This window comes from Xiphophorus couchianus, chromosome 20 (assembly GCF_001444195.1).
Source record: "Xiphophorus couchianus chromosome 20, X_couchianus-1.0, whole genome shotgun sequence".
Taxonomy (NCBI): domain Eukaryota; kingdom Metazoa; phylum Chordata; class Actinopteri; order Cyprinodontiformes; family Poeciliidae; genus Xiphophorus; species Xiphophorus couchianus.
This window is the reverse complement of record NC_040247.1, coordinates 27,954,932-27,982,181: the sequence shown is the minus strand read 5'-3', so window position 1 is coordinate 27,982,181 and position 27,250 is coordinate 27,954,932. Positions and strand designations below refer to the sequence as shown.

General features: G+C 38.9%; 3 protein-coding genes and 1 pseudogene across 3 annotated transcripts; all 4 read right to left on the bottom strand.

Annotated features, from left to right (window-relative positions):
* Window positions 1-1,436: 1,436 nt before the first annotated feature.
* On the bottom strand, window positions 1,437-8,110 carry LOC114135892 (ADP-ribosylation factor-like protein 8B). Its single transcript, XM_028003559.1, has 7 exons — window positions 7,889-8,110; window positions 5,388-5,468; window positions 4,333-4,406; window positions 4,158-4,251; window positions 4,002-4,069; window positions 3,788-3,858; window positions 1,437-2,969 (listed from the first exon to the last, which is right to left on the bottom strand). The coding sequence occupies exons 1-7, from the start codon at window positions 8,009-8,011 to the stop codon at window positions 2,920-2,922; spliced, it is 561 nt and encodes a 186-aa protein (XP_027859360.1). The 5' UTR covers window positions 8,012-8,110; the 3' UTR covers window positions 1,437-2,919.
* Window positions 8,111-8,172: 62 nt separating this feature from the next.
* Window positions 8,173-15,616, bottom strand: LOC114135893 (N-acylethanolamine-hydrolyzing acid amidase-like). Its single transcript, XM_028003561.1, has 11 exons — window positions 13,847-15,616; window positions 12,342-12,506; window positions 12,090-12,213; window positions 10,695-10,785; window positions 9,830-9,915; window positions 9,572-9,744; window positions 9,442-9,504; window positions 9,294-9,360; window positions 9,183-9,211; window positions 8,503-8,572; window positions 8,173-8,406 (listed from the first exon to the last, which is right to left on the bottom strand). The coding sequence occupies exons 1-11, from the start codon at window positions 14,020-14,022 to the stop codon at window positions 8,383-8,385; spliced, it is 1,068 nt and encodes a 355-aa protein (XP_027859362.1). The 5' UTR covers window positions 14,023-15,616; the 3' UTR covers window positions 8,173-8,382.
* A 1,799-nt stretch (window positions 15,617-17,415) lies between these two features.
* On the bottom strand, window positions 17,416-25,564 carry LOC114135916 (N-acylethanolamine-hydrolyzing acid amidase-like). Its single transcript, XM_028003602.1, has 11 exons — window positions 25,326-25,564; window positions 21,377-21,541; window positions 21,126-21,249; window positions 20,645-20,735; window positions 20,473-20,558; window positions 20,213-20,385; window positions 20,078-20,140; window positions 19,931-19,997; window positions 19,553-19,581; window positions 18,483-18,552; window positions 17,416-18,400 (listed from the first exon to the last, which is right to left on the bottom strand). Exons 1-11 carry the CDS (start codon window positions 25,505-25,507, stop codon window positions 18,380-18,382), a joined length of 1,071 nt encoding a protein of 356 aa, XP_027859403.1. The 5' UTR covers window positions 25,508-25,564; the 3' UTR covers window positions 17,416-18,379.
* Window positions 24,418-24,594, bottom strand: LOC114136318 (uncharacterized; annotated as a pseudogene).
* Window positions 25,565-27,250: the final 1,686 nt, after the last annotated feature.

The window sequence follows — 27,250 nt, the reverse complement described above, 5'->3', positions numbered from 1 at the left end:
TTTAAGAAATGAGATTAATAACAGTGTTCCTGTTGAACCAACACCACCTGGAAAGGACTCTAGTTATTGGCCCCCAGTTGGAAAACACACTTGAGTACACTGACACATTTTTTTTTTTTTACAATAAAGCACGTGTTTGGATGGGGGTTAGAACTATTGGTACCGTTTCTGCTTGTTCAGTATCCACACACCTGGAACTTCTCTGCATTTGAAATCATTGGGATTTAATTTGACAGATCATCGCAAAACAGTGCGTTTCTGAGAAATGGGACAACAAAAAAACACAACACAAAACATTTTTTAACAAATCAAAATTTGAAATGTGCACTCAGCCTGTTACATTGACACATCTAAATAAAGTCTAAGGGTATAAGTTGCCTTTTGAAATAGTCTAATTACTAGACAGTGTGTATCCGCATGTAATTTAAGGTCAGTATAAAAGTATAAAAAATATATTAAGTTTATCAAGTTGTCATGTTAAATGTCAGTAAATGAAGTTTTCACAAACTTATTGGTAATTAAATTGCATGTAACAAATTATTTTTTTATTTGAGCTCCATTCTCTTTTATCAAGGTAGTGCATTTCTTAAAAGAAAAAAAATATATATATTGAAAAGGTGCCAGTAGAATCAATATGTAAACAAATGTATGGTTGAGAAACAAATAAAGAAAATCTGGACAGGCCGAAGGGGTGTCTCATTGGTCAAATTCAGATTATTAAAATAATGATTAAAATGCAGATCAAAACATAATATTCATTTGCGCAATGGCCTAGTCTCACATCAAGCTTCTGTTGTTAATTTTCTTGCACTGCACAATTACGCACTACTTTTTGATTACAAAAAAAAAAAAAATAACTCAGTGATGTTCATCAATTGCTACAGGAAGTTAATGGGGCATGCAAGAAACTAAATCAGACAAAATATGTCTTTGAGCAAACGTCAGGAGAAAGAAAATCAGAAAATAGGGTTGTTGTTGAAGAAATAATTAAAAAAAAAAAAAAACACTGAATATTGAAGAACAAGAAAAAAACATCCCGATATGTGACGTACATTACAAGCAGACGACTTTCCTGTCAAAGTAAAAAAGAAAAAGAAAAGAGCATTTGGCATTTGAACAGCGAGTAAAAATGACATGTACAACATGGTTCAATGTGTTGCAATGAATAGTTAGAACAAATGGAAGTGGAAGAACTCATCAGTGATACAGCAGAAAATGTTCATGTAACTGTATTCTCTCTTTGTCTTGAAAAATGCAAACAAGCCACGCCCTTTCAGCGACTGCTTTCATTTTGCTTCAAAAATCACTTTCAAAAATATTCCATATATTAGCTTCATGGCCGCTTGCCTCACCATTTACGTTCCAAAGCCCTCTGCTGCCATCTAGTGGCGAAACAGCAAAATGACTCTTTCACAAAAGACAGCACATGTCGGAAATCCTTATAAATAAAAACAAAATTTATTGGCAATCACAGGGAGATAATGCATGACATCTACAGGAGCATTTATTCGAATAAAAATGCTAACGTCTTATTTACAAAGTCTACCAATGAGTGTGAGCAAGCCCAGCACATGCAGGTACAAATAATGCAAATAGGCTATATTTATTTCACAGGTAACAAAAAGCTTTCTGCAAGTTGAGCCAAATGAACAGCTCCCTCCTCCCTCACTGCTGCTGCTGCTGCTGTGGTCCCAACAATGGACGCATGGACTACATGAGAGAAAATAAGAGTGATGTGGGCGTGGCTATAGTGGCATCCTGCAGGGACATGATTCCAGAGATTTAAGCATAAGGAGGAAAAAAAAACAAAAAACTGATTGAGATACATCAACCAGGACGATAGTGGTTAGACCGATTAGTCTTGTTAATAAAAAGCAAACCCGTGAAAATGAGAAACGTTTAATCTGAACAGAGGTGACTCAAACGAGGGAGAACCTCGCCGTAACACTGGCTTTCTGTTAGCCGACCCCTGCTCACCTTGAGAGAGACACCTGATTGGACTTGCGCCGCGCCGCGGCCCGGCTCTTTGCGTAAAAACACTCCTATCAATCTGTCCCAGCTTTCCACACTACAGACATAACTCAAAAAGGCTTTCAGACGCCTAGGGCAAGCATGAGAAAAGTAGCATCTTCTCCTCCGTTCTTCGTCGTCAGACATCGTGACGCGCTTACGTGATTTATGGGGAGCTTAAAACGAGATTGTCTATAGGTGCTCTTAATATAGGAGTCTTCCAGGAATACTAACCGTCTGATTGGGACACTTTTCGCAGTCAAAGGCACTTAAAATTTGGCTCGGGAAATCTTGCACACCGAAAACCCTTAACCTTTTAACGAGATTTAAAAGTTACGTGTAAACTTGAATTTAAGACACCCGAGTAGGAGACGCTTTCAAATGCCAAGCAAATGAAGAATGTTTTTCCAACGTCGCAAAAGATCTGGATTTAAAAAAAAAAAAAAAAAAAATCAAAGACAAAAGGAATAGGCAACCGTTGTCGTTTTGGCAAATAACTGCTCAAAGATACAATCACTAAATGCCGCGTACGCACTGAATGTTGATGAGGAACAGAGTAGGCGGTTGATGTTTGGGAGTGGGGGGAACAGCACGCTGTAATACCGTTAGCTTCCTGGACATCATTTATGAGAGGAAGAAACCTCCTGACAAGGTCTGTCGGATGGTGTTTGGTGGTGGTGGTGGTGGGTGTGGGGTGGGGGTAGTGCTGTACAGGAAGATACACATCTACGGTAGTGTACAAGGGGGCGGTAGTGAGCAAAGAGAGCTGGATTACTTCACAGAGGCAGTGCAAAGGGTGACTGTTGACGACCCTGGACCGAAGGGTGTGTGGTGTGGGGGCCGAGGCCATCGCTGCGACAGGGCAGAGGTGGTGTTTGGGTGGGGGAGGAGGGCAGGCGGATTGCTTTTTCAGCTTCTTCGTGACTTTGAATGCTGGATGAGCCACTGCAGTGTGATATCTGAGGTCAAAGGGAAACATATTGATGGTTTAGTTATTGGCATTACTAAGAGAAGACAATGTTTTGAGTCAATAGCTGCGTTTCTATTGAGCTTAAAACTGTGCAAATTGGAATTACGGAAACAAAATTCACTTAACAGAAACATGCCAATGCAGAAAAAAACAAACAAAAATTAGGGGTGCACCGACTGCAGTTTTCTGATCTTTAAAAATAAAAATATTATCTACCTCTGCAGAGGTAGATAATATTGATTTCACATGCAAATGTCGGCCAATCGATGATTTCCTAAACTTAAGCAAACTGGGGCCGATTTAAAAGTACACCCTTATTATAAATATAAAGATAAACCTGCAGACCTGCAGAAACTAGGTCAAGAAAAGGCTTTATAAACAAAAACTTCAAGCAAAATAAAGGTAACCCAAAAAAAATTCAAATTGGTGTTAGTTGGAATCAGAATCTGCAAAAAAAAAAAAAAGAAGAAAAAAATGAAGTGACTGGTGCAAACTGCTCAAAAATGATTTCTTTAGCCCCACTGACTATTTATGCTCAGAGATGTTATTAGGTCACATTTAGACTACATCTAGTTTAATCTTTATATACGTAAAGACAAACTACTGAACTGCAGAAAATATATCAAGAGAAGACCTTATAAGCAAACACTTTTTGAGTAAAATCAAAAGTCGGCCAAAAAACTTCAGTCTGTGCACCCCTACAAAACAATGTCATTTTTCTTTAGTCCCACTGACCAACACAACTGAATGTTAAGATTCACGTCTGGCTTTCAACTTTGACCAGACAAACATCCCTCTGATATTTACCTATGTTGTCTTTCTCTTTGCAGGACACAGAGTAGCAGCAGATCTCCCGGTCCTGAATGGCAGAAAGGTTCCTGCATAGATCAGGACGGTACGTTTAATAAGGAGTCAACAGGAAAGCAAAAGAACAGACGGACGTTAACTTCAGAACACAACATGTGACATGTTGTCAAGTGCTTTAGAGCCACAGTAACTAAATAAAATAAGCATTCCTCACATTTTTTCAATGAGCTGCTTTTCATCAAGTGCGTTGGGTAAGTCCCGCTTGTTACCGAGGACTAAAACCTGGAGAAAGGAAAAGGAAGTTTTATCAGAACCCCTTTGTGATAAAGGCTAACGTCATGTTTTACTCCGAAGATCAGACGTTTCTCACAGGAATTCCTTGTAGTTGTGGTTTCTCTAAAAGGTTGTGTAATTCGTTTCTGGAACCTTCTATTTTCTCTCTGTCTGCTGCATCCACCATGTAACTGAAGGAACAAAACCGAGACATTATGAAATGTTCCTGCTGAACTTTTGCCTGGCGTTCTAGCAGACCGGCGGTAGCTTACACGATAGCGTTGACCCCTCGACAGTAGCGCTCCCACATGCTCCTGAAGCGGGGCTGTCCGCCTATGTCCCATATCTGAAACGTCAGAGCACAAAGTCAACACCAAACGTTTGCTCTGTATGAGCCGGTTGCTGCTCTGTACGTTGGGAGGTCATCTGGAGGCATCCTGAGAATTCTTGCTGTATGCAGAATCTCACGATTTTCAGCTTCACTGAGACAGAACAGTAACCCGCTGGTCAGAAACTCAAGTAAAAACACATTTTTCCAGTCAGTGAACGCGTAAACCGTAAAGGAAGTCAGAGGAACTGCAGAGACGTAAGAATGCATTTAAAAAAATAAAATAAAATAAACAGTTTTTTGTTGTTCATTCAGGATTAGATTAAGAAATCAAGATTGTGGGCGACTACCAGGAAGGCTGAACACATTCCAGTAAAGTTGCTTCGTTTTAACCTCTTGAGCTTCCAAACTCTATCTGTTGGATTTGGAAATGATTTTCAGTCCATTTCCAATAATACAAGAACACATTCTGAACTGGAAAATGTCCTAAATAAATAAATAAATAAACAACAGAAACAACTGGTAAAATGAATTTTGAAGCCTCTGTAAACAAAACTGTCCTTCCTAAAAAGAGCTAGCTGAGACCAAAGACAAAATAAAGACTTTTGTCATCCGGTTTTTGGTAGAAAGTGAGAAGAGAGAAAAACAATAAGTCATGCAAATGGAAATTATTGAGCCAGGCCTAATTTATCAAGTGATTAATTGATTTATTGTCACAGGGCTACAGAAAACTCTTATTTTGTTGTCTTTTAATCTCATTGTAAACAAGACCAAAAACATCCAGTGACTTTTGCGCTAAAGCACAGAAAGGTGCACCAATTTGGTGTGACTCATATCCTCACCTACAACAATCAAGACTGCTTTCTTGTGCTTTATTAAAATACTGCACATTTAGTTTGTTGTTGTGCTCACAGTAGAATTTGTTTCATATTTCCAACTTAAAATCAAAAGCCCAAATCTTTAGGAAAACAGAAATTGGCCCCATGTTTACTGGCTTACCTTTATTGTTACGTTGCCTTTAGTGACTTTCCGCATGTTGAAACCGACTGTGGGAATCATGTCTTCACTGAACTGACCCGACTGTATGAGAGAGAGAGAGGGGGGGGGGGAAAAAAGCACAATATGTTAGAGAAAAAGTGGATGACTTGCATCTCTGAGCAAGTCGTCATGGTGTCATTTGATCTAAAATCTATGAGTCAGCAGGATTGTGGATATGAATTAGATCAGTAATAGTTTCTAATCGATGGACATAATTTCCCCCCAGCTGCTTTGGGAAACGTTTTACCTCCACTAATCACCCTGGTATGACGGCTGGTGTGATGTCATCCTCAACGTTTTGTTTCTGTACATTCTAGTTTAAACACATTTATGAGAAGTTACAAAACCAGATGCTTGGCTAAAACCCAGTGAGTATGCAGGACTGAGTGAGGGGGGAAAAAAAGAAATCTATATTTTTAACGTTTTTTGGACACGTCTTTATCATCTGAACGTTTTTATAGAGCGAGCTTTATGCTGAGACCGTCTTTTTGTCTTGTGGTACAAACGGCTCAGAAAGTCTGAGGCCGAGCAGAGAGAATGGAAGACAAGTATTGTTGTCAAACTGACCCAAGCCTGCAGGGAAAAGTAGTTCTACAAACAGACTCGCGTCATTTTACTCACTTATGAATATTATAATATGTTTTTGAGGTATTAAGTGAACTGGATAAACCAGTGCCAATTTAAACAAGCTCAGGCTATAATCTAAATGAGCCAGAATAGCACCGATATGCACAATATGTAGAGAATTTACTCCCCCACCCCCAATCAGAAAAACAACAATTATCCTTGATGTTGCTAAAGTAGCATAAACTAGTCATTTTTACCATTATAATCAGAATTAGAGTTGCACCAATTGCAGATTTCTGACCGATCACCGATTTTTAGAAAGATTTTAACATTCTAATTCTGGCAGATAGATTGTTTTTTGTTTTTTTTGTCTGAAAACTCATTGTTTCCCATGCAAGCATCAGACGATCTGCCAAAATTAAGAAAACTGCGGCTGTTTGCTGGTGCACTCCTACTCATAATTAAATGTAATGATATTTTTTAAACTTATTGCACCAAATATTAAAGATTTTTGTTGTCCTTCTCTTCACACAGTGACAAGTCTAATTAGCTGGTGTCGGATGGATAATTATGAATCAGTTCCGGTCGCTAGCCTGCAGTCAACTACTTAACATGCAGCTAGAAGCTACCTTTGTGATGAGTGTGTAGTTTCCACACCTGTTGCTGCCTATGTTTTTTTTTTTTTTCTATTTTTGCAATCAGAAATATTTTTTACACTTTTCTCCTTTCTTGTAAGCAAAAAAAGAAAAAGAAAAGTGTATTATTAGCATTCTTTCAGGCAGCTGGTAGGCAGTGCACTAATCTAGTCTAAAGGTTAAGAAACTTTAAAACCTTGGTAGCCTGTCATAACGTTAACTGGCCTAAAAATCTAATATTTCTGTTTTGTTTTCAGCTTAAACAACATGGCAGTACATTCTGAAAAGAGTCTAATCAGTAGATTAAATAAGAGCCGATAGTGAAGCTCGTCTTGAACTTGGGTCAAAACAGCCCGGCTAAGACAATGCAGTAAACATTTATGAGGGATGCATTTGAATAGAAGCATAAAAATAATTCAGCTGGAAACCACAATAATTCAGAAAATACAAAATGGAGTACTGACAACAACTCTGATCAGCTGCCTGGTGTGACGTCAGAGACATGTGGAGGGGGGCGGGGAGGGGCTGACAATGAGATGTTTTTCTACAGGTGACTGGGAATATGTCATTATTTTTGATTAATTTTGCAGGAAAGTCTGGTTGGTACACCTAAGCAGCTGGATAACCTTTAATTGCGTGACTATTGCCTCACACCATTTCCTCAAACTCGTTTAGCCTTTCCTCTAATTCCTAAGGATTACTAAACAGGTCCAACTGCATTGGAGAGTAGCTGGCCAGAACTGTGACAGTGGGTGAGGTGAGCAGCATTTCTTGGTGGAGAATATAAACAGGTGCTAACAAAAACTCAAGAAACACCAGGCACTAAATGAGCATAGAGTCTTCTTTTTTTTTCTTTCTCAAGAAGAACTTAAAAACTTATGGCTGTCATCTTTAGCCCCGGTCACTCCAGAGCAAACATAAACGGCCCGTTTTCAGCCATGAGCCCAGACCGGTGTTGTGGACACACTGGGAGCCGCTACAAAGCTGTGACAGCGCGGTCACATGACCCGGTGTATTAGTAAGCACACAGTCATACCGAGAACTTCGTCATTCTCCAACACCAGCTGTTTCAAAGAGTTACTCCTCCTGCACTTCGTCTCACGCAAACACTACCAAGCGCATCTTTTCTTGCAAATATGTTCCCTTCCCCCCCCGTCCTAGAAGTTGCAAAAAAAGATGTATTGTTTTAGACACCTTCGCCCTCTCCCAGGTAGTAGCCTGGGCCCACTTTATGCGTCTTCGCTAACGCTGGCTACTTACAGCAATCACGTTGACAAATGTGGTTTTTCCAGAGTACTGAAGTCCGACTAACGTGAGCTCCATCTCTTCTTTCCAAAACAGCGACCGGAACCAGTCTAACAGTCTGTTAATGAGGGCCAGCATCTTGGAGGAGTCAGTAACCGCAGTCTGTCGCCGTCTGGAAGAAAGCCGCTAACTACTGCTTTGTCATATCAGGTGACCCACCGACAGGCGTCCGCTCCCGCTTTTTCTTCGCTTCACGTTCTTACCAAACCGCCCCTCTATGCTGCCATCTAATGGTGGCAACCAATTATTATTATTATTTTTTTTTAAATCAAACATTACATTCATGCCGAAGGGGAAAAATAAAAAGAAACCACAACATTCACTAATTGTTTTTACTTTTTTTTTTTTTTTAATTGGTCTTTTAGGATAAAGACAGATGTCTCTGTAAGAGTTGTATTAATTTTATTTTCAAACATTCACTCATCACTCCCTGCTCCTTTTTGGTCACTTCACTTGGTCTTCTTCGGGCAGCCCTTTAGAGAGAGAGGGAGAGAGAGAAAAAAAATAGCGTGAGTTGTGTGGAATAATGCCAACCATTTTCAATAACATTTTAGATGTAATTGCAATACCTTCTGTCTGAGAACTGCAGTGTACTCCCGCGGGGTTGCTGCACTCATGATTGTTGTGTAGATTGTAGTTCTGGTGGTTTGATCAAAAACATATAGATACACTGTCACACATCTAACAAGATGTTTAAGGATGCGTTTATAGACATTAAAATATGACTGAAACACGGGTATGGATACGCCTTAAACATTTTTACAGGTTTTTCATATTGCAACCACAAACTTCAAGCGTTTCTATTAAGATTCTAGGTGTAGACAACACAAAGTATTGCATAATGCAGAGGTTTCAGGTTTTATTTACAGATATGTCATGACAAATGCAGAGTGCATTCACATTCAACCTAAATAAGTTGAATGCAAAATCACTTTTTATTGCAATTCAGCCTTCTAAGGTATAGCTCTCTTTTTCCCCACTATTTCTATAGATTTGTGGAATGCATGACCAGCATTCACCGGTTTTAAATTAACTGCTTTTTATTCAAATGTCAGAACAATTCTGTTAATAGACAAATGAATGTTTTGATTATATTGTGACAAAATTTGAAAAAGCTATCGAGGCACAAACATTCCTACATAGGTTGATGGCCGTTGCTGGTCTGTGTGGTTCTTCACCACTTTAGCAACAACAACTGCTGGGTAACAAAAGACGACAGGAATAAAAATAATAATCATTTCACCCTCACCTGAGGCACACACGAGGCAGAGACAGAACCTGGAGAAAAGTGCTCCATTATTATATTAATCCACATATTCATAAAATGAGCTGTGACTCGCATGACCTCTTCACTACTTGCCTGGTAAAGTTTATCCATACATATGCGATTTTGGCCCACGGCATCCAGTTTTTTCCTGACTACATCCCTAAGAAGTGATCACGTGACAGCAGTGTAAGAATAGAAACCAAACATTATGGATGTGTCATCACTCTGTGAGACGACTAACCTTCGATTGACTCTTTTAGGAGGAGGAAGCCAGTGGTCAAAGTTCGTCTGCACTCTGTACCATCTAAGCAAACGAGGAAGGGTTACATGTTGCTTCATTGGTGCTCCGACTCTCACCAGACTCTCCTCACCCTCCATTTAAAGGCTCCAGGGGCCAGATGTCAGCGGGGCCCTTTTGGTCTCTGGTGATGACGACCCCCTCTCCCGCTCGCACCCCGCCCACGATGTAGTACACCCCGGTGATGAGGGGGGTTTTGGACAGACGTGTGACTGCATCCTCAAAGTCTTTGGCCTCCTCCAGGGTCTGCGTGAGTACCACACCAACAATTTGATTTCGACGTGATGTCATGCCGCTTTTCTTATCCCTCAATATTCTGTAATTTACTCACCACCCTAACAAGCCAGCTGACCGGGAAGTTGTGGACAAAGACGGCAGACACAACATTCTTCCACCAGTTTGACCAAACCTGCGTTTCTTAGGAATGAAAAATAAGTTTAGGGATGAACAGGCGTGACACGGTGTCGACAGTAAATGCGTTTCAATTAACTATAGAATTGTGCAAATTGAAGTTACAAAGATAAGTATGCTTAATGGAAACACGGCAATTAAAAAAAAACCTCATGTTTTTTGATACATGACGAGGAAGGACGATTTCAATATGGCTGTTTTCAGCCATATTGAAATTTATGAATTTTACCAAACTACAGTGGAGACACTATTTTCGCATCACGAGTCACATGATCAAAAGCCAGATGTTGCTACTGATGAAATGTCGAAGGCGACCACCGGAAGCAGAATTGTTTTTTTTTTAAAACAATGTGCCACTGGCTCCACCAGAGCTCTCCTAGAATCGTACAGCTCATAAAAAGTTGTGTGTCATACGAACATGTTGAATCCATAGCTCTTCTGTAAAATCGCAGGCTACATTTTCCCCAAAACGCCGCCTACGTAGCCGCTCCCAAGTATAGAGAGTCTGTCACTCCAATTCCTGAAGAAGACGGTGACGTCTTGGTGAGCACTAGCGCCATGGCTGAATTATGAACACCGTATATTTTATGTAACTATTTACTTCCGTCATTGCTATTCCATGACTTACCAAGTGAACAAGCTTATTTATGTGATTTTAATTTCAATTCTTATTTAATGGAAACACTGCACATGCGAAATTGCAGTGTTGCTAAGGTTTTTCAACATTAGCAGAAAAGATTTACACACATTTGTAATGGCAACGCAGCTACTGTCAACAGTCTTACCTCGCTGGTTGCCAGACACAGTGAACTTGTATGGACTCATTCCGGTCCAAAGCCCCACATAACCGGCTAGTGACGTTCCAAAGTACGCTGGCTAGAAAGTTGCATCAACGAAAGAATCACACAAGCATTTTAGTTCACCAGCTGTAATTTAATACCCATACAAATATGTTACTATGTGTCACTCATCCAGCTTCAGGTATTAAATGAGGTCATTTAGCCAACTGTGTTTTGAAGACTAGCCTGCTGTCGTCTAGTAAGCTAACAGCAAGGTACTGCTCACCAATACAGTACGCAAACTCATAGTTAACGATAACTTAGGCAATAATTTCTGTGAAAATGAATGCAACATGAATATGAGCACAACTACCGTGCTAGCTTTTTCTTGTTTTCCAACAAGAGAAATAAACAGGACATGATTAGCTTATTGCTTATCCACCACAGCCTTTAAGACATTTTGTTTTTAGCTAGTTTTCACCAAACATTGTGCCAGGAACTGCTGGATTAAAGAAGAGACAGAGAAGTCCATTATCATAATGTCCATGATAATGGACATTATCCATGATAATGATGGACATTATCATGGACATTAATAATGTCCATGATAATGTCATGGACATTGAAGCTAGGGATACTTAGCTTCAACACTAGCTAAAAAGTTATAGTATTCATTTGATGGTTGAGGAGCTAACTTTGTAACAAACAGACAATTTTATCATTCACAAAAATGACTAACAAGCTATAAATTTTTATACACAAAAATATCTGAGTTATTTCTTTAACCATAATGCTGGTTTAATGCTGTTGAGACAAATGTTGGGTAAGCAAACAAAAGTTGTGACTAAGTTTGTTGGTTAGAGAACATACTAGAAGGAGCCTCAACATTTTTCACAGGCCACCATGATTCACTGACATCACTGAACATCTTAGGATGACATAAGAAACAATGCATAATAATGTTAATGTCAGTTGGTTATGTTACTGCCATTATTCCACACCAGAAAGCCAGTTAAGATAACATTAGCCTTTAAAACTTTGGCCAATAATATCAATAGAGAGGCACAATTTAATAAAGTGTAATAAACTAAGTATTTAATTGTTGAGACTGCATCTGACCCACTTTAGATTTTTTGCAAAGCCAAATTTGTTTGACAATTAATTGGGTTGAAGCGTACTCTCTGACTTGCTTGTTTGTAAAACTTTTTCTTTGAGATAAGACACTTTTAAACTGGGGTTGTGATTTTCAGAACCTTCCTGAAAAGCTAAACCACCACTTCAGTATTTTGAATGCTGATATGAATTTGACATTGTGGTAACTCAAAATCGGGAGATTACTTTATGATCAACATGGCTCCTTTAACAGTTCTGCTGCTTAATGAGTATAAACGCATATCATACCTCCCCGTTTTTGAAGAAGACAACATTCATGGTTAGATTCCTCAGAACTGAATGTGGAAAATCAAAATTCCTGCCGTGGTAGATGTTCCCGTTCTCGTCCTGAGCCACGATGCTTGTGCAGTAACTGCGGATGGAAACGGTGGATGAGCCTCATGAGCTTTCTGACATGTTGCTTTTATTCCTGCTTAGACGTGAACATTTGAGTCCTGGATGTACTCACAACTATATGAACAGACGTGAAACGTTACGTACGCAGTAAATTCATACGCAAAGTTGAGGATGACGACATCAGCGAGGTTCATTTTCATCATGCTGGCTATTCCACGGATTTCCCCAGCGTACGGCTGGGGAATGTGTTTTTCCAGGGACATCACAATAGGACTAGTTGCCTTATGCAGCCAGTTTGGAACCTGTGAACTATTGACATAGATAAAAAGCATCATGGTTATTGTTTACATGTGGATAATAGAAGATATTGTCTCCGTGTCTAAGGGTGAAGGCCTACCAATGGACACAGGATTTTCTTTTCACAAAATAAGTTCAATAAATTTTGAATAATAATAATGATGATTGAATAATAATCTGTCTGTTGCTAGTACACACTTATTTATTTATTGTCACATTTGAAACAATGATGAAGTTTAAAGTGTTCTACACGCACAAATGACTCAGCACCCTGCTAATTGCAAACTGGCATAGCATTAGCTGCAGGCAGAGTGAGCAGAGGCACTTGTTGGACATGGAGGACTTCACTAAGCAGTCTTTTCTCTGCGTTGTACAAACAGGGGAAAGAAAATCCATAGATGTACACTAGAAAATGTTTATCCGTCTAGATTTTGCATCCTTGGGACACAGGTAGCAGCATTGAGAATTTCAAAGTAAAAACCAAGACTTTCACACCAATTTGCTGTTTCAAATGCATGTTGCAGCTGACTTTGATAAGTCCAGCACGTCCAAATTCTAGACAAGACCAAGACCGTTTGACAGGGAAGACACCAGGTAGCCATTTCTACCAACTATTTTTTGTAGTCCACAACCCACAGACAAAAAGTGCTAGGTTCCACCTATAACCTGAAGTCATTTGCTGTTAGAACCAAGATGGAGAAGCTTTAACTTGGATCAAAAAATTGTGACCCAGTTTGTGGGCTAGAGAAGAATCCATAAGAAGTAATATGTTGACTCTTTCTTCTTCAAGCGATGCAGCGTTTAAGTTCAAACCAGCCACGGGAAACTTTTTCTTGTTCTGACATCTCCCAAAAAGCCACACACACTACAGTCAAGGTCACATTTCTGATGTTTTATCCGATGAGTTACCAAGATTTCCGAAAAGTTTTGACACAGTTTGATGTCCTTTCAGAGTGATTACGTGTCAACAAATCTCACACCATTAAGATAAAACGGTGTCCTGTAGGACATCCAAAGAAGCTTGGAATAATTTAACACAAATAGTAACTTGTGTAACAAAGGGAACAAAATAGCCCGCTCCATTTATAGAATATTTCCTGGCATAATAAATATAGTAGAAAAAAATTATATATAAATCTACATCTTTACCTCTCTGTTCTACAAAGGTGTTTATGGAAACTAAAATATTAAACTGAGCTGAAAACTTTCTTTTGAATGCTTAGATGTTGCTTACATTCCCTCAGTCTGTGTGTTTAACATTTTAAGCCCACTTTTTTTTTATTTATTCCAAACTGGTGTCTACATGCGTAAACATGTGACTTTTACTTATACACAAACATAAAAGGACTTACCTAATGAGGATCTGTGCAGCTTTTTTCATTAAATCTGTATTAAAAGCTTCCTGAAGATGCTCCCATCGCTGTTCCGGACTCAGGTCCAGATCGACGAACACTGTAGGCGGCCGCTGAGCCCACAGAGGCCCAGAGGGTCCGAGCAGAACCAGCAACGCTGAACTCCACAGCATCATGACTGCGAGCTGTCAGTCAGAGGAATGAACCGCCTGACACAGAACGAGACTGGCAGCTTTAAGCTGATAATGAAACGCAGCAACAAACCAAACCGCCTTCCTTTAACAGGTTTTCATAATAAAATAGAGACGCGGTTTAAGATGCGCAAACTCTATGGGTCAGGGTTGATATCTGCCAAGGGGTTTTCATGGTGAGGTGTAAGAAATGCTTGATCCATATTTGCAGAGCGTAACATTCATTTAGGAACATCCATGTTTTTTTTTTCAGTTCTTAGATTTAATATGTACTTTAGGAATGTTTTAGATTTTTCAACTAGGTGCTTTTATTTTCTGAAACATGATAATCGGATCTACACAAAGGTAATTCTAATGATACCACTCCACAGATCTGATTTAAAATGAATTAAAATATCTGGATTTTTTATTTTATTTTATTTTTTTACAGGAAGCTAGAAACACATTTAAATATAACCTGCCTTGTGCATGTCAGCATAAAGTTGACAAGGGTGCAGATGTGCTTCAGAAACATCCAGCTTTAAAAATATAAAACAGTTAAGGAATAATACACCTACGTGAAAGCGAGCAGCAGTGATGTAGCTGAAGAAAATGGGTTGTAGGCACTGGTTTGTCTCCGAGTTTACTGCAATCATTTACAAGTCATTTCTGTACAGCTAGAGAGCATAGACAAGTTTGTTGTGACTCTGACAAAAGGAGAAAAAGGCAAACCCTTCAACTGCAAATTTTGTAACACTTTACTTAACAACAGACATTTTCAGATTGATCTCTGAATTTTCTTTAAAAAAATTCTCAGTTTGAAAAGTTGAAATTTTTCAATTAAATGTTTTGTCCAGAAAATTTCTGAGATTAAGGTCAAAAAATTTGAAGCAAAACTTTCGACTTTTCAAACAGAAATGTCCTTGTTTTCTTCTACCAAATGTCTGAGAAATTTTCAACTTTTGAAACTCAGAAAATGATTTGTGTTTTTCTAGAACATTTCTGACGAGTGTTTTTTTTAGCATTATTATTTCTGTAGATCTTTTTCTATCGCGAACAGAGGAAGATCTATTCACACGACAGTCATGGCCGTCACTTGAAGGCAGCCATGACTGTCCTACTGGCTGACTCACTCTCACTGTCCTCAGCATCATTCCACAGGATATTTGTGAAACTTGACTGGTGTTTCCTCATTTTACATATGGTTCAGTGGAAGATATTTGATCTTTTAGCTTTTCTGGGACAAGGCCATTTGCACTTCTTTTTATATATTTGCGTGATAAACCAGAAAACAAATATGTCCTTATCTGGTGACTATCTGCCTTGTACAATCAGTGTCTTGCTGGAGAGTGCTCTCATTGAGAAAATAGACTTTTGGAAAGAACAGAAAGATAAATTCCAAGAATATAACGCCGCCTGCAGAAGGAAGTGTGCTCCTTCCCTGTTAGATATTCACATTTGTGAGATAAAACAGAGAAGGCGCTAAAAACTTATCTGGTAAGGCTGAGCATACAAGAAAAAACAACTTCTACATGTATTAGCAGCGACACAAGTGAGCCTGTAGATGGCAGTGTTGCAAAACAGCTTGGTACATGTTTGGTTACTTTACTCAGGTAGGAATCTGGCCTTAACACTTCCTGTTAAAAGGGGTAAGGAGGTTTTATGTAACATAGACTTTTTTGAGCTTTGTATCAACAAATGATGAGGTTATTCCCTCATCATCTGTTGAGCCCATTATGCTAACTACTTCTCAATAGTAGTTAGCAAGTGCTAACTTGCTAACTACGAGTGCTCTAAGTGCCCTTTAGTGCACTTGTAAACGGCATAATGAGGCACACTGTTGTGATGACATGCTGTAGGCGCCGTGCTGGAAAGAGCAGGAGCTTCTTAAAGAAACAGCAGCCCAATTTCAATTCATCAAATTGCAAAAGAATAAATGGAAATAGTTTAAAAAGCTTTGTACAAGAGTATTTAAAAAAAAAAACTTTTTAAAAGAAAAAAGTTTCTTTTAAGTTGTACCACATTTTTATAAGGCAGCCATGACTGTCCTACTAGCTGACTAGAAGGACAGTCAGCTAGTAGGCTATAGTGGTAACATATAGCCACTTGATTGTACTATAAAATTCCACAATGTTCCTGGAAAATACATAATACTACACAGTGCTGCCCCTGGGCCCAGACTCTGAGCATCATGTCCTCCCTACTGGACTGAGGTGGAAAGTGAATATTTTTCTACCGATTTAGAATCACCTAACTGCTTCTGTGTGAAGCGTCATGATCTGAACTTTGTCTCCTTTTTCTTTAGCTGTCTTGTGTTTTGATTTGTGTCTTCGTCACCATTTGCTGTTCATTTTCAGTTCACCTTTTACATTCCTCCTCATATTTAGGTTGGGATGTGCATTTCAGTCTTCATGTTATGCCTTCCTTTGAAAGCTCTTATTTAGGAACCGGTCTTTCCTGGATGTACGTGTTCTCCTCGCCACCTCTTATTCCGAGTTTCTACGTCACCTTTTGGATCTGCTGTTGGATTGTTTCCTGTTTCCATTTGTACGCTTTTCTGTTTTTTGTGGTTCTCTGTGTTGGTTCCTTTCAGCCTTTCCCTCAGTTTATCTCCAGATCTCTGCTTTCCCTCATTTGTCTGTTACTAATAAGCCACGTCTCTCTTGTTCTGCAGTCACCATGTGAGCTTAAATATCTTTTAGTTTGTCAGATCATTCTGTGAAGTTCTTGTTGCTCTGTGTTTTTTTTTCCTATTTTTATCAGAAATATTGATTACAGTATTCCCTCTCTGAATTCTTCAGAAGTATGGAGGCTTGTGAATCTAAAGAAATAAAATGATTTCTCTTTTTATTTCTGCATTAAACAAATGAAAACAATTCTGCTAATCTCAACTGGCCTAAAATAGGAAACTTTAATTCAGATTTAATACAAGACAATAAAAAAAATCCTTGTGTTTTTTTTTTTTTTACGTCTATGTGTAAATATTTGCTTCCACATTTGGAGAAAATTCGTATTAATGATTGACTTGGGTTTCCCCTGAACTCAAGAGTCTGTAGTTTGAATCGTTTCAGAGAATTGTTCCTCTGGTGGTTCAGCATCCTCATTCCCCTCAGCTCTTATCGATCTTTCACCAAACAAAACTTAACGCTCGATTCCTCTTCAGTCGCATGTTAAAATCACTGTTGCCCTTTTACTAACGTTAAAGTCCAAATCGAAGCTCCTGGTTGTGTTGCAACTATGGTATAGTTCAAAGACACTTTATGGAGAGGAGAAGAGAGGTCGGCCTTCCCATTTCCTCTTTATAACACCTTATATATATATATATATATATATATACATACAGTATATATATATATAAATTCAACTACATTTGAATTTATATAAACAATGACACTTGTGGTGAATAAGGCAAGGTTTTATTAACAACAGTAAGTGATTTCCAACCACTTGGACATCCATGATGATGTGGCGCAACACAGCAATGAAAATGTGTTCTCACAGTTATTTAATCAGTTATTAAATAATTCCAATCTACTTTTTCTTTTTGAAACGTTTCACATTATGGATTAAAGCTTTATTGCAAACGCACAAAAAATAATCGACATATATAAAGAAATCCCTAAAAATCTATTAAAACATTTGTATGACTTTAAAAAGCATCAGCAAAATCACATTATTTACACATTTTGCATAAGACATTCAGTTGTATGTGCACTTCCTAAAGAACTCCAGCTTTTTTTTTTGTTTTGTTATTTTATTGCTGGATAAATGTAACAGTGTGAGTAATTGGAGACCATCATTATTTATATAGCTCTGGATCCTGATAGTAGATTTCAGTGGCTTTAGTTTAAGGTCAAGCTTTTTCTGTGAGATAAGGTGAAAACACTTGTTGGATAAATGAGCCCGATGTCAAACTGTGTGTTTGGTTAGCTCATGTCTACCCACAATTCAATTCAGCTGTTTTTCATTAAAAGTCTCATTAGACAAACTGAGTTATTTTAACCCACCTTCAGGCAATTAAAGAACCGTTTCTTCAATTTTCTCTGTTGATTTTGTTTTTTAGAAGACAAAAGAAAAAGATGAGTGACTATGGTCAAAATTTCACATTCCAGGATTTTTCTCTCCTACTGTTTTTAACTAATTAGAACAGCAATTAGTTAAAAACTAATTACTGTTAGTAAAATGCACCAGTAGCAAGCTAGCTGGGTAAGGCAGCGACAAGATTAAATGTTCTTTCTTTAAAGGCAGTTCCATCCTAAAAAAAAAAAAGAAAAAAAGAAGAAGTCAAACCTCCTCTGTCTCACTTCTACGTATCAGAAAGTGAGCAGCAGAAATGTGTTTGTGTCTTTCACACACAGCCAGATCAGCCGGTATTGGAGCAGCCCTAAAAAAAAAAGATGGTCAGATGTAGATGAGTGAGTGAATTATTCTGATCCATTTTCCATCGACCGTTATCACTTCCATACCTGTGGTCTGACGAATGTGATGTAATTCCCAGGCGATGCTGCACTCATAACTGTGGTATAAACTGTAATTCTGTGAGGATTTAAGACAGACGGCAGAGGACACTGAGATGGAATTAAAAAGAAGTTACAGTTCAAATATGTGTGAGGAAAAAGGTTGTAAAAAGGTCCAAAACTCAGCTGCCAGGGTTCCTACAAAGTCATGAAAATAATGTATTTACCCATATCAGGATAAATATGGAAAAAAATAAGAATAAAGAAAAGTATTTGCATATTTAGACCTTACTACCAATTCCAGGTTGTACCCTTTATGTCTCTCCTTCCATGTTGTCTACATCCATTTCTTCCTTGTGTCCTTCAGCTCATTTTCTCCTAACATTCCTGATCTTTCATTCTTTGCTTTGTTGCCCTTCTTCCCTTGCCTTTATCCCCCTCCATGTATCTTTCCTTTCTTCTATTTGTTCCAGCGCTTCGTTTCCTGCTCATGCTGCGCCCCACAAAATGCCACCCTGGGCAGGTGCCCATGTCGCTCATATCAGAAACCACCACTGCTTTCACGAGAGACTAAGTTTGGCTTATGACTCCGGAGTTGCTGGAGTTGTTGTCCTGCTTAAACTAAAGAATTGGATTACTAATTTGATTAATAACAAGTTACTGATTAGAATTATTAATCATTCCATAAGACAAGCATTGACGCGAGTTCTGATTCCCAACAATTTTGATGCCACCTTGTGAGGTTGGTACAACATTTAAGCTTCTTCTCATACCTTTCCTTGTGTCCTTTCTTCTTTCCCTCCTTCCCTTACTTTCTACTTCTGCTAGAACCTCATAGTGAACTGCGGTGTGGTATATTTCAGAATAACCATAAAGGACCAAGACTTCTGGAAAAGTCTGGATGGTTCACATGAGAAATGTGCAAAACCTGATAAATAGCACGTCGATAATTTGGCGTCTGCTGAACAACAGGAAGTAAAACTGCTCTGCACAGTACGGCTCCATGTGAGCAGAGCAACAACACTCAGGTGATTTCTAGATGCTAACAGATTAAAGACAGCAGTAAACAAGCGTCTTACCTGTTGCAGACGGGATGCAGTGACAAGACCTGCAGGACAAAACTCACTTATCATTATCAGACCCTCACAATGTGTCCCATTCTGAAATGTGAAGAGACTCTCACTACAACTAGTATCACCTAAACCTAACATCTCATCATTATGGACTTTTCACTATATTTTACAGTCACACTTGAAGTGCATTAAGTGCAGAACAAGATGGTCTAAGGAGTGCCCTCAATTAAAACTGGGGAAATCTGCTTAGACTTAAATGCGTGTTACTGGGACAGAGGAAGCAGAAGAATGTTCTATCACATAAATTCTCAATAAAACCTATTGTGGTTAGTGTTTATGAGGTACTTTAATGAATACCTTAGGTATTGACTAGACCCTACTTGCCTGATAAAGTTTGTCCATGTTGATGTAGTCTTGACCGGTAGCATTGAGAGCCTTGTTTGCTGTTTCCCTAAGATGCGATCAGATCACATAACCGCAGCTTAATCAGTTAGCAAACATTACGGATCATCATCATGTGAGATGACTGACCTCCGATGGTCTTTTTTAGGAGGAGGAAGCCAGTGGTCAAAGTTCGTCTCCACTCTGTACCATCTAAACAAACGAGGAAAGGTTACACCTTCCTTCAATCCCATCGACCCAACCCCCCCTGCAGATTCTCCTCACCCTCCATTTAAAGGCTCCAGGGGCCAGATGTCAGCGGGACCCTTTCGGTCTCTGGTGATGACGACTCCCTCCCCCGCTCGCACCCCGCCCACGATGTAGTACACCCCGGTGATGAGGGGGGTTTTGGACAGACGCATGACTGCGTCCAGGAAGTCCTCGGCCTCCTCCAGGGTCTAAATGAGTCACACACGATTCGTTTCACTTCCTCAAGCTAAGAACGGCACATTTCCTCACCGCTTTCCCGTAAAAAACGGACTCACCTCCCTCACGAGCCAGCTGACCGGCGACCTGTGAAACAGGAACGCGGACACAACGTTCTTCCACCAGTTCCACCAGTGCTCAGTCCCTGGTGAACCGGGAAACAAATGTTAAGAACGGGGAAAAAAATCAAATGAAATGCATGAGATTGTTCCGACCATGAGATTGTCTCACCTCGCTGATCGCCGGATATGGTGAACTTGTTGGGACTCATTCCCGTCCACAAGCCGACATAACCGGCAAATGATGTTCCGTAGAACGCCGCCTAAAAGTCAGTTTCAATAAAGGAGAATCACAGTTTCCCCTTCCACTGGGAAAACGTTTAAATTACAGCATTTTTATGAGTGTCGGACTGATTTAAGTACAGAGTATAACTTTGCTAATCGCTATTAGAAAACTCTGCAAACAGTTTCAAATGTCAGTTCCATGGTAACCGTCTCTTTGTGTTAAACAAGTAGAACTCAACACACACAGTGTGAAGTCGGCTCTACTTCCAATATAAACATGGAAGCATAAAAAAAAAACATTCTGAACATTCAGAAATTGCACACAAACAAAAACTGCTAGAAGAAAAAGAGCCTGTGGATATATGAACATTTTGTATAAATTCCTTTGAACAGCTACCATGCTCTATCACTTTGAGTCCATATTGTACCTTTCCATTCTTCTGGAAAATTAAATTCATGGTCATATTTCTCAGAACAGGATGAGGGTAGTCGAGATTCCTCCCGTGAAACACGTTCCCATTTTTATCTTCAGCCACGATGCTGGTGCAAAATCTATGAAAGCGGAAAGTCGGTCTTTGTTAGTACTGTACTCCTCGGCTTCAATGGCATATCTGTCCACATACTACAAGCTGGCTTTGTTCATTTACAAATAAAGACATATTATTGGAACTGTACATACGCAGTGAATTCATAGGCAAAGTTAAGAATGATGGCGTCAGACAGGCTCCCTCCCAGGACGGAGGCCATGCTGCGGATTTCGCCGGCGTACGGCGGAGGAATGTATTTTTCCAGGGACTTCACAATCGGGATCGCTGCGTGATGCACCCATTTTGGAACCGTTGCTCTGTAGAAGCAAAAAATAAATGAATAAATACATAGAAAAAAAACACAGTGAAAATTACTGTAAACATGATCATAATCAAACATAAATGGAGTGACTCAGATGTTGACATGTTGGTGTGTTGAATGTTTGTCATGTCGGAGGTACTCTATGTATGTAACATGCCAACCATCACTGGTGTCATTTGTAATTAGCTTACATCATACCAGTGGTATAATAGCCAACTAAAAAAAAGATTTGGATTTTGAAGTGCAGAGTGGTAATAAAGTGTGCCATATTATTTTAACTATTTGAAATTAACATCCGATAATAAACACTGATTTTACAACAAACAGGTTTGATATCTTATAATCTCCCAACACTGACAAAAGCCAACAGCAGGAAAATGTTAACTTTTTTGTATATCAACTATTAAAATAACACAGAAATCATTTTCCATGTGTAATAGTAGTTAGTTTGTATTTTCTGTTTTTGATATTCTACGTGTATGCTTTTTTCACGCTAGCTTGGTGCTCGTGGACGCCCCCTAGAGGTGCGAGGGAGCTCGCACCTCTAGGATGTAACATGATGTAACATGATGTTACTCATCCAAACAAACTCATCCGAGCCTGCTGAAACACACACACACACACACACACACCCACCCCCCCCTAAAATCTGCAAATACTCCACACTTCCCCTAAATATATTTTTTTAGAAAATTTTTCTTAAAAAAACTATTCAAATATTGCTTATTTTAATAGTTCTAACACCAAATGCACCTTAGTACAGAAATACCTCAGAAGCTAACATCTACAGTCTTCCTCATTTCCGCCCTTGGGAATACAGCCAATCAGTGCCAAGGAAAATAAATTGTACTCCCAAATTGACTGCCAATAGAATGTCAAGTAGCATTGTGCCTATGTGTTTCAGTTTCTCAAGCTACATTTCTGTTGAATATTTTAGATATTGTCTATGCAAACAATCCATGATTTTGCATAAATAATTTGGAGTAAGGCTCCACAGAATAGATGGTAATCCACTGTATAACTTATTGGGAAGCCAGGAAAAACTGTGATAGCTTCAGGTTTCAGTTGAAATCCAAAACGTATTTCTCTCATAATTACAGCCAATAGCATCAAAGATTGAGGGAAGCAGTAGAGGGATAAGGAGCAGCTCAACGGTTCAAATGTGACTTTTAAAAAAAAAACAGCTTTGGGCTCCAGAGGTTTAGTCTGTAAGGTGAACAGCCCCAGCTTCACAACACTTAATGAGCAAATAGTAGAAAAGTGTTTTTGTTTAGGAAAAAAGATGAAGAGACTAAAAAATTCTACGGGTTTTGGTACTGTAAGCATGTTTAGACATTAGAGAAAAGAAAATTGTAAACGTATACAACATCTAATACTGCACTTACTGTAGAGTTCATAATACTACAGTATATTACATTATGTGCAACTTTGCTGTATATATTTTGTTCTATGCAGTGGTTTTTTTTTTTTGGTTTTTTTTTTAGTCGATCTGATCGTGTCGGCCGTCTGAGCAGAAGCTCTTCGTTTCCTGATTCCATCCTGTAGAGTTCAGGGGTCAGTGGGCGGGGCTTCCCAGGTGATTTAGAAACCTGTTAGCGATATTTTTATACTGAAATAATAAATGGGTGGAGTTTAGCAATAGAGGAAGAGCTCGTTAACCGATATCGAGTTGTTCACTGAACATGTCGGGTCGTGAGGCCAGAAAGCAGAAAGCAGTGGATGTTTCAAAACAAAAGCATTCCATAGAGGAGCAGGTTGGACGAAGCTTTCTGTTGACCTCTGACCTGTGGGACTGGGGTTGGTTCCAGTCACGTTCTCTCCGTCTGACTGCTGAATGTAACTCGGGCAGCTCCCTGATCGGCCGGTCTGCACACAGCAAGGACGTTGTGCTGCGTTCGGACCTGCTACTTAAACTATCGTTGTTGTTTTAAGCCAAAGTTCTCTGCAATATTCTGACCTGCATGATGGTATCTCTCTTCCAGTGAACTTCCACGCTGTTCAATTAGAAATCTTCCAACGGCTCAGAAAGCACTGAAGTGTTTGTTTTACTTGAATGAAAACAGGAAGTGGATGTTGTTGTTGTATTTATCTGTCTGTAATCTGGATATATAAACAGAACTGACATTAAAAGATTTTATTTATTATCAGTGTTGGTCGGTTATTGAGGAACATTCATGTTGGTCTGGAGAGTTTTCAGTCTGAGAAACTTTGCTTCAATATTTTCACTCAAGTAGAAAGAAATGACTGAAGAGTTGATGAAGTAAACATAAAAAAATTATCTGGTACAATGCCTTCTAGTGAGATTATTTAATATTTAGAATTACAGATTAATTATTCATCACAAAGAGATGATACACAGTAACTCTGCTGCAGAACCTGAACAGAATAATGACGTCACTGAGGCTCCGGAGAACTGATCCAGGAAACCAAACCGTTTCACTCCAGGGTTTTTGCAGGCACCTGGAGTTTGACGCCCCTGCCTTAGAGGCATCAATAAACCCAACCTTTCCTCAGAAGAAGCAGTTCTCTCCAGGCTCTGCTGTATTGTGAACAGCAGCGCCCTCTGTGGCTCTGGGGGAGTAGTGCGGCCAGAAACATGACTGCGCTCATGTTCGGTTCACATTTGAAATGTGAGTTTTTAGAATCCAGTAGTTTCATTGCAGTTTATGCTCCTGTTCGTCTCTGCAGGTTCTCCTCACTAATAGTCTAAAATCTAAACTTATTAAACTCTGGCATTTTAAAGGTTAATATAAAACAGCCAATAAAGCAGCTGCACATGGTGGTGATCAGGAAAATATGTAGAAAGTAAAATGTTGTAGTCAGAAATGCATCACCTCCTAATCCACTGATCAGTTTCCATATAACAGCCTGAGGGGGTGCACTGGTCCTGGAGGTACTGCAATACCAGGTCGATGCGTGGAGTGGACGGAGCAAGCCCCTATTCCATCTCCCTGCTCCAAAAATCAATTTAATATATGGTCCCCGGGTAGGGGACGTATCAGATATTAAACTGATAAGAACAGATTTTTTTTTTCTTTCGAAAAATATTTATTGTTACTGTAAACATTAAAAAAATGGTTTGTGGTTCAGATGAGTGGTTACTCATCTTTATTATCTAGTTTATGTACTTTGGATCGGCATTATTAGCTTTTTCTTCTTTTGCTCTTTCCTCTCGTTTGTTATTTTGTTTGTATTTCCTTTTAATTCCTGCAAAGCACTCCGTATTGCCTTGTTGCTGAAAACGTGCTAAATAAATAAAATGACCTTTACCTTTATTACACCAGTAAGACCCAGCATTGTAATAGCACATCTCTAATGTAAAAATGTTCACTTTTATTTAGTTTCTTCCTCCAAAACTTACAAGTTGAACGCCATTGTTCAGTCGTGTAATGCTACTGGATATGGAATTTGCATAGAATTTCCCCACACAAGATCATAAAAAAAAAACACAACTACAAAAACTTTTGGCTGAGCAAAACCTCTGTGAAAAAATACATCTTGGGATTAATTGAACCTGATTGTTCAAAACAGAACAAGATGTGAAAAATTACGCAAAGGCAATTTTTTTTGCTATCTGCATCCGTAACACAGGTGTCATAATAAAGTCCTAATACTTCATTAATTACCTGAACACGAGTTCTCATTTAAACTTAGCTCAGCTGGTCTGTGAACATCACTTAGCAACTTAGCTTGTAAAAAAACCCCCACTGTATTAAACTTTGTTAGGCAGAGCTGAACTACCAAAATACGCTGAACAAAATGCCGTAAACGAGACTCACTCGATGATTTCTGCCGCGGCTTTGCTCAGGAAGTCAACGTCAAAGACTTTTTTGAGAACCAACCACCGCTGCTCCGGTTCTTCGTCCAGGTTGATGACAACCGTGGGAGGAGAAGGAAGCTGAGCCCGCAGGGAGCCGCAGAGTCCGAGCAGCAGCAGCAGCAGCTCCGCGGTCCGGAACATCCTGGTCTGCTGCAGTCAGCGGAAGAAGAAACACTCGGAGAAAACAAACCAGACTTCCGATAATAACGAACCTAAGGCATAAACAACAAAAAAAGTCACTTCCGCTAAAAGCTTTTCAAAATAAAATAAATACGCGATTAAGTATTCCTTCTCTGCTTTTTTGCCACACGAGTCGACCTAAAGTGTCAGTTAATAAAACAACAACAGAAACACCACGTAAAGATGAACCCAAATTAATAATAGAGCGGTTTTCAAAAGACGATTTCCTGCTTTATGAAAAAAAAAATGTAAATCACCAAATTATTGCAATTTTTTTTGCTCAGGTCCCTCTTGAAAATGAGATCTAGATCTCAACGGGGTTTACCTGATTAAATAAAGGAATATATATATAAAATATATATGTGAAAATATTAGTGCCCTTCTATAAAATCATTTAGCCTTTTTTTGTAAGATTGCCCTGCACACAAAGAAATCTCATAGAAATAACCAATCGAATCTGGTCTGACAACATAAAGAAGGTTAATGATGTCAAAAACAGACATATATACAACAACCTAAGAAAATATAAGATCAGAGAACAGGAGTAAAGTCTAGAAATATCAAAAGAGACATGTTGGGGGGCTTTGGGATTTCAGCAAACATTATCTACACATGTAAAACAAACAGAATAGTGGTGAACTACTCAGAATGGCTGGCCTACCAAAATGACCTCTCGCATCAACGATTGATCTAATAATGATACTCAAGAAGACAATTTCCTTTCAACATTACATGAAAATATATCACAAACTAATTCTCTACAACAGAAACCTTAAAGTAAAAGCCTCTAAAATGATCCTGAACTGTATTTTGAATAAAAGCAATATACAAAAGTTCAAGCATTTTGACCCACTCTGACCTCAAAATTCAACATAGCTTCCTTGCACATAAAATTTAGTAATATCCATAGCAACAAACTGTTTACTTGTGGTTCTTTCAGAAGTTCCTTAGGTGAACATGTTGCTAGTGTTATGTTAAAAGCATATTTTTGTGCATTGTTAGCTTGTGCTGATATAGTGCGTATGAAAATATAAAAACATGGCAACAAAACACAGGCGCTGACATCAGAAGCAAGAAGGAGTCAAGCAGTCTGTAATCAGACCATGTTAGTTTGTGGCTGCAGTGTGTTTTGAACGGCTCCCAAAACAAAAGCAGTAGTTTTTATTGCCTATCGACAGATAAAAAAAAAAAAAAGAATTTGGCTAAAAATTCTAAACTTGAAGAGAAAACCCAAAATGCTTTATGTGTGCTCATTTCATTGTGTGGCTAAAAGCCAACGGAAGAAAACCTGAATCTTTTTTTTTTTATTGCATCAAAATGTTAATACAATGTATACAAAAGGGGAAAAAGAGAAAAACAAAGTGCAAAACAAACTATTGAGAATATGAGATTGAATATAATAAACAAAGTCTTTCCAGAATGAGACAGCGAAGGGTCACCTCCAGAATAAGTGGACTATTGTCTCATTGTCCAAATTACAGAAAGAGCAGCTACGGTCTATATCCTGGGGCAGGTTTTGTTTTGCAGGATAGCACCAGTGGAGAAGTTTGAAGCACACATCACAAAGTTTGTTCCTAATGAAGTATTTGGAGGGCAGAGTCCAAACCGTTGACCATTTGATATCAGAAACAAAAACTGTCTCCAGTAGTGGGCCACATAAGGTGTAGTAGCAATGTTCTTCTGAAATAAGGATCTTATATTTTT

Coding starts and splice junctions, on each gene's coding strand:
- LOC114135892 (XM_028003559.1), bottom strand. CDS start 8,011: ATGCTGGCCCTCATTAACAGACTGTTAGACTGGTTCCGGTCGCTGTTT. Junction 3,859..4,001: donor AAGCAGCTCATTGAAAAAAT/GTGAGGAATGCT, acceptor TGATCTATGCAG/GAACCTTTCTGCCATTCAGG. Junction 2,970..3,787: donor CAAAGAGAAAGACAACATAG/GTAAATATCAGA, acceptor CTTTGACCTCAG/ATATCACACTGCAGTGGCTC.
- LOC114135893 (XM_028003561.1), bottom strand. CDS start 14,022: ATGATGCTGTGGAGTTCAGCGTTGCTGGTTCTGCTCGGACCCTCTGGG. Junction 9,916..10,694: donor TGTGTCTGGCAACCAGCGAG/GTAAGACTGTTG, acceptor TTCATTCCTAAG/AAACGCAGGTTTGGTCAAAC. Junction 8,573..9,182: donor CTGCCTCGTGTGTGCCTCAG/GTGAGGGTGAAA, acceptor TCAAACCACCAG/AACTACAATCTACACAACAA.
- LOC114135916 (XM_028003602.1), bottom strand. CDS start 25,507: ATGTTCCGGACCGCGGAGCTGCTGCTGCTGCTGCTCGGACTCTGCGGC. Junction 21,542..25,325: donor GCCGCGGCAGAAATCATCGA/GTGAGTCTCGTT, acceptor TTGCTTCTACAG/AGCAACGGTTCCAAAATGGG. Junction 20,141..20,212: donor CTGGAGCCTTTAAATGGAGG/GTGAGGAGAATC, acceptor TCGTTTGTTTAG/ATGGTACAGAGTGGAGACGA.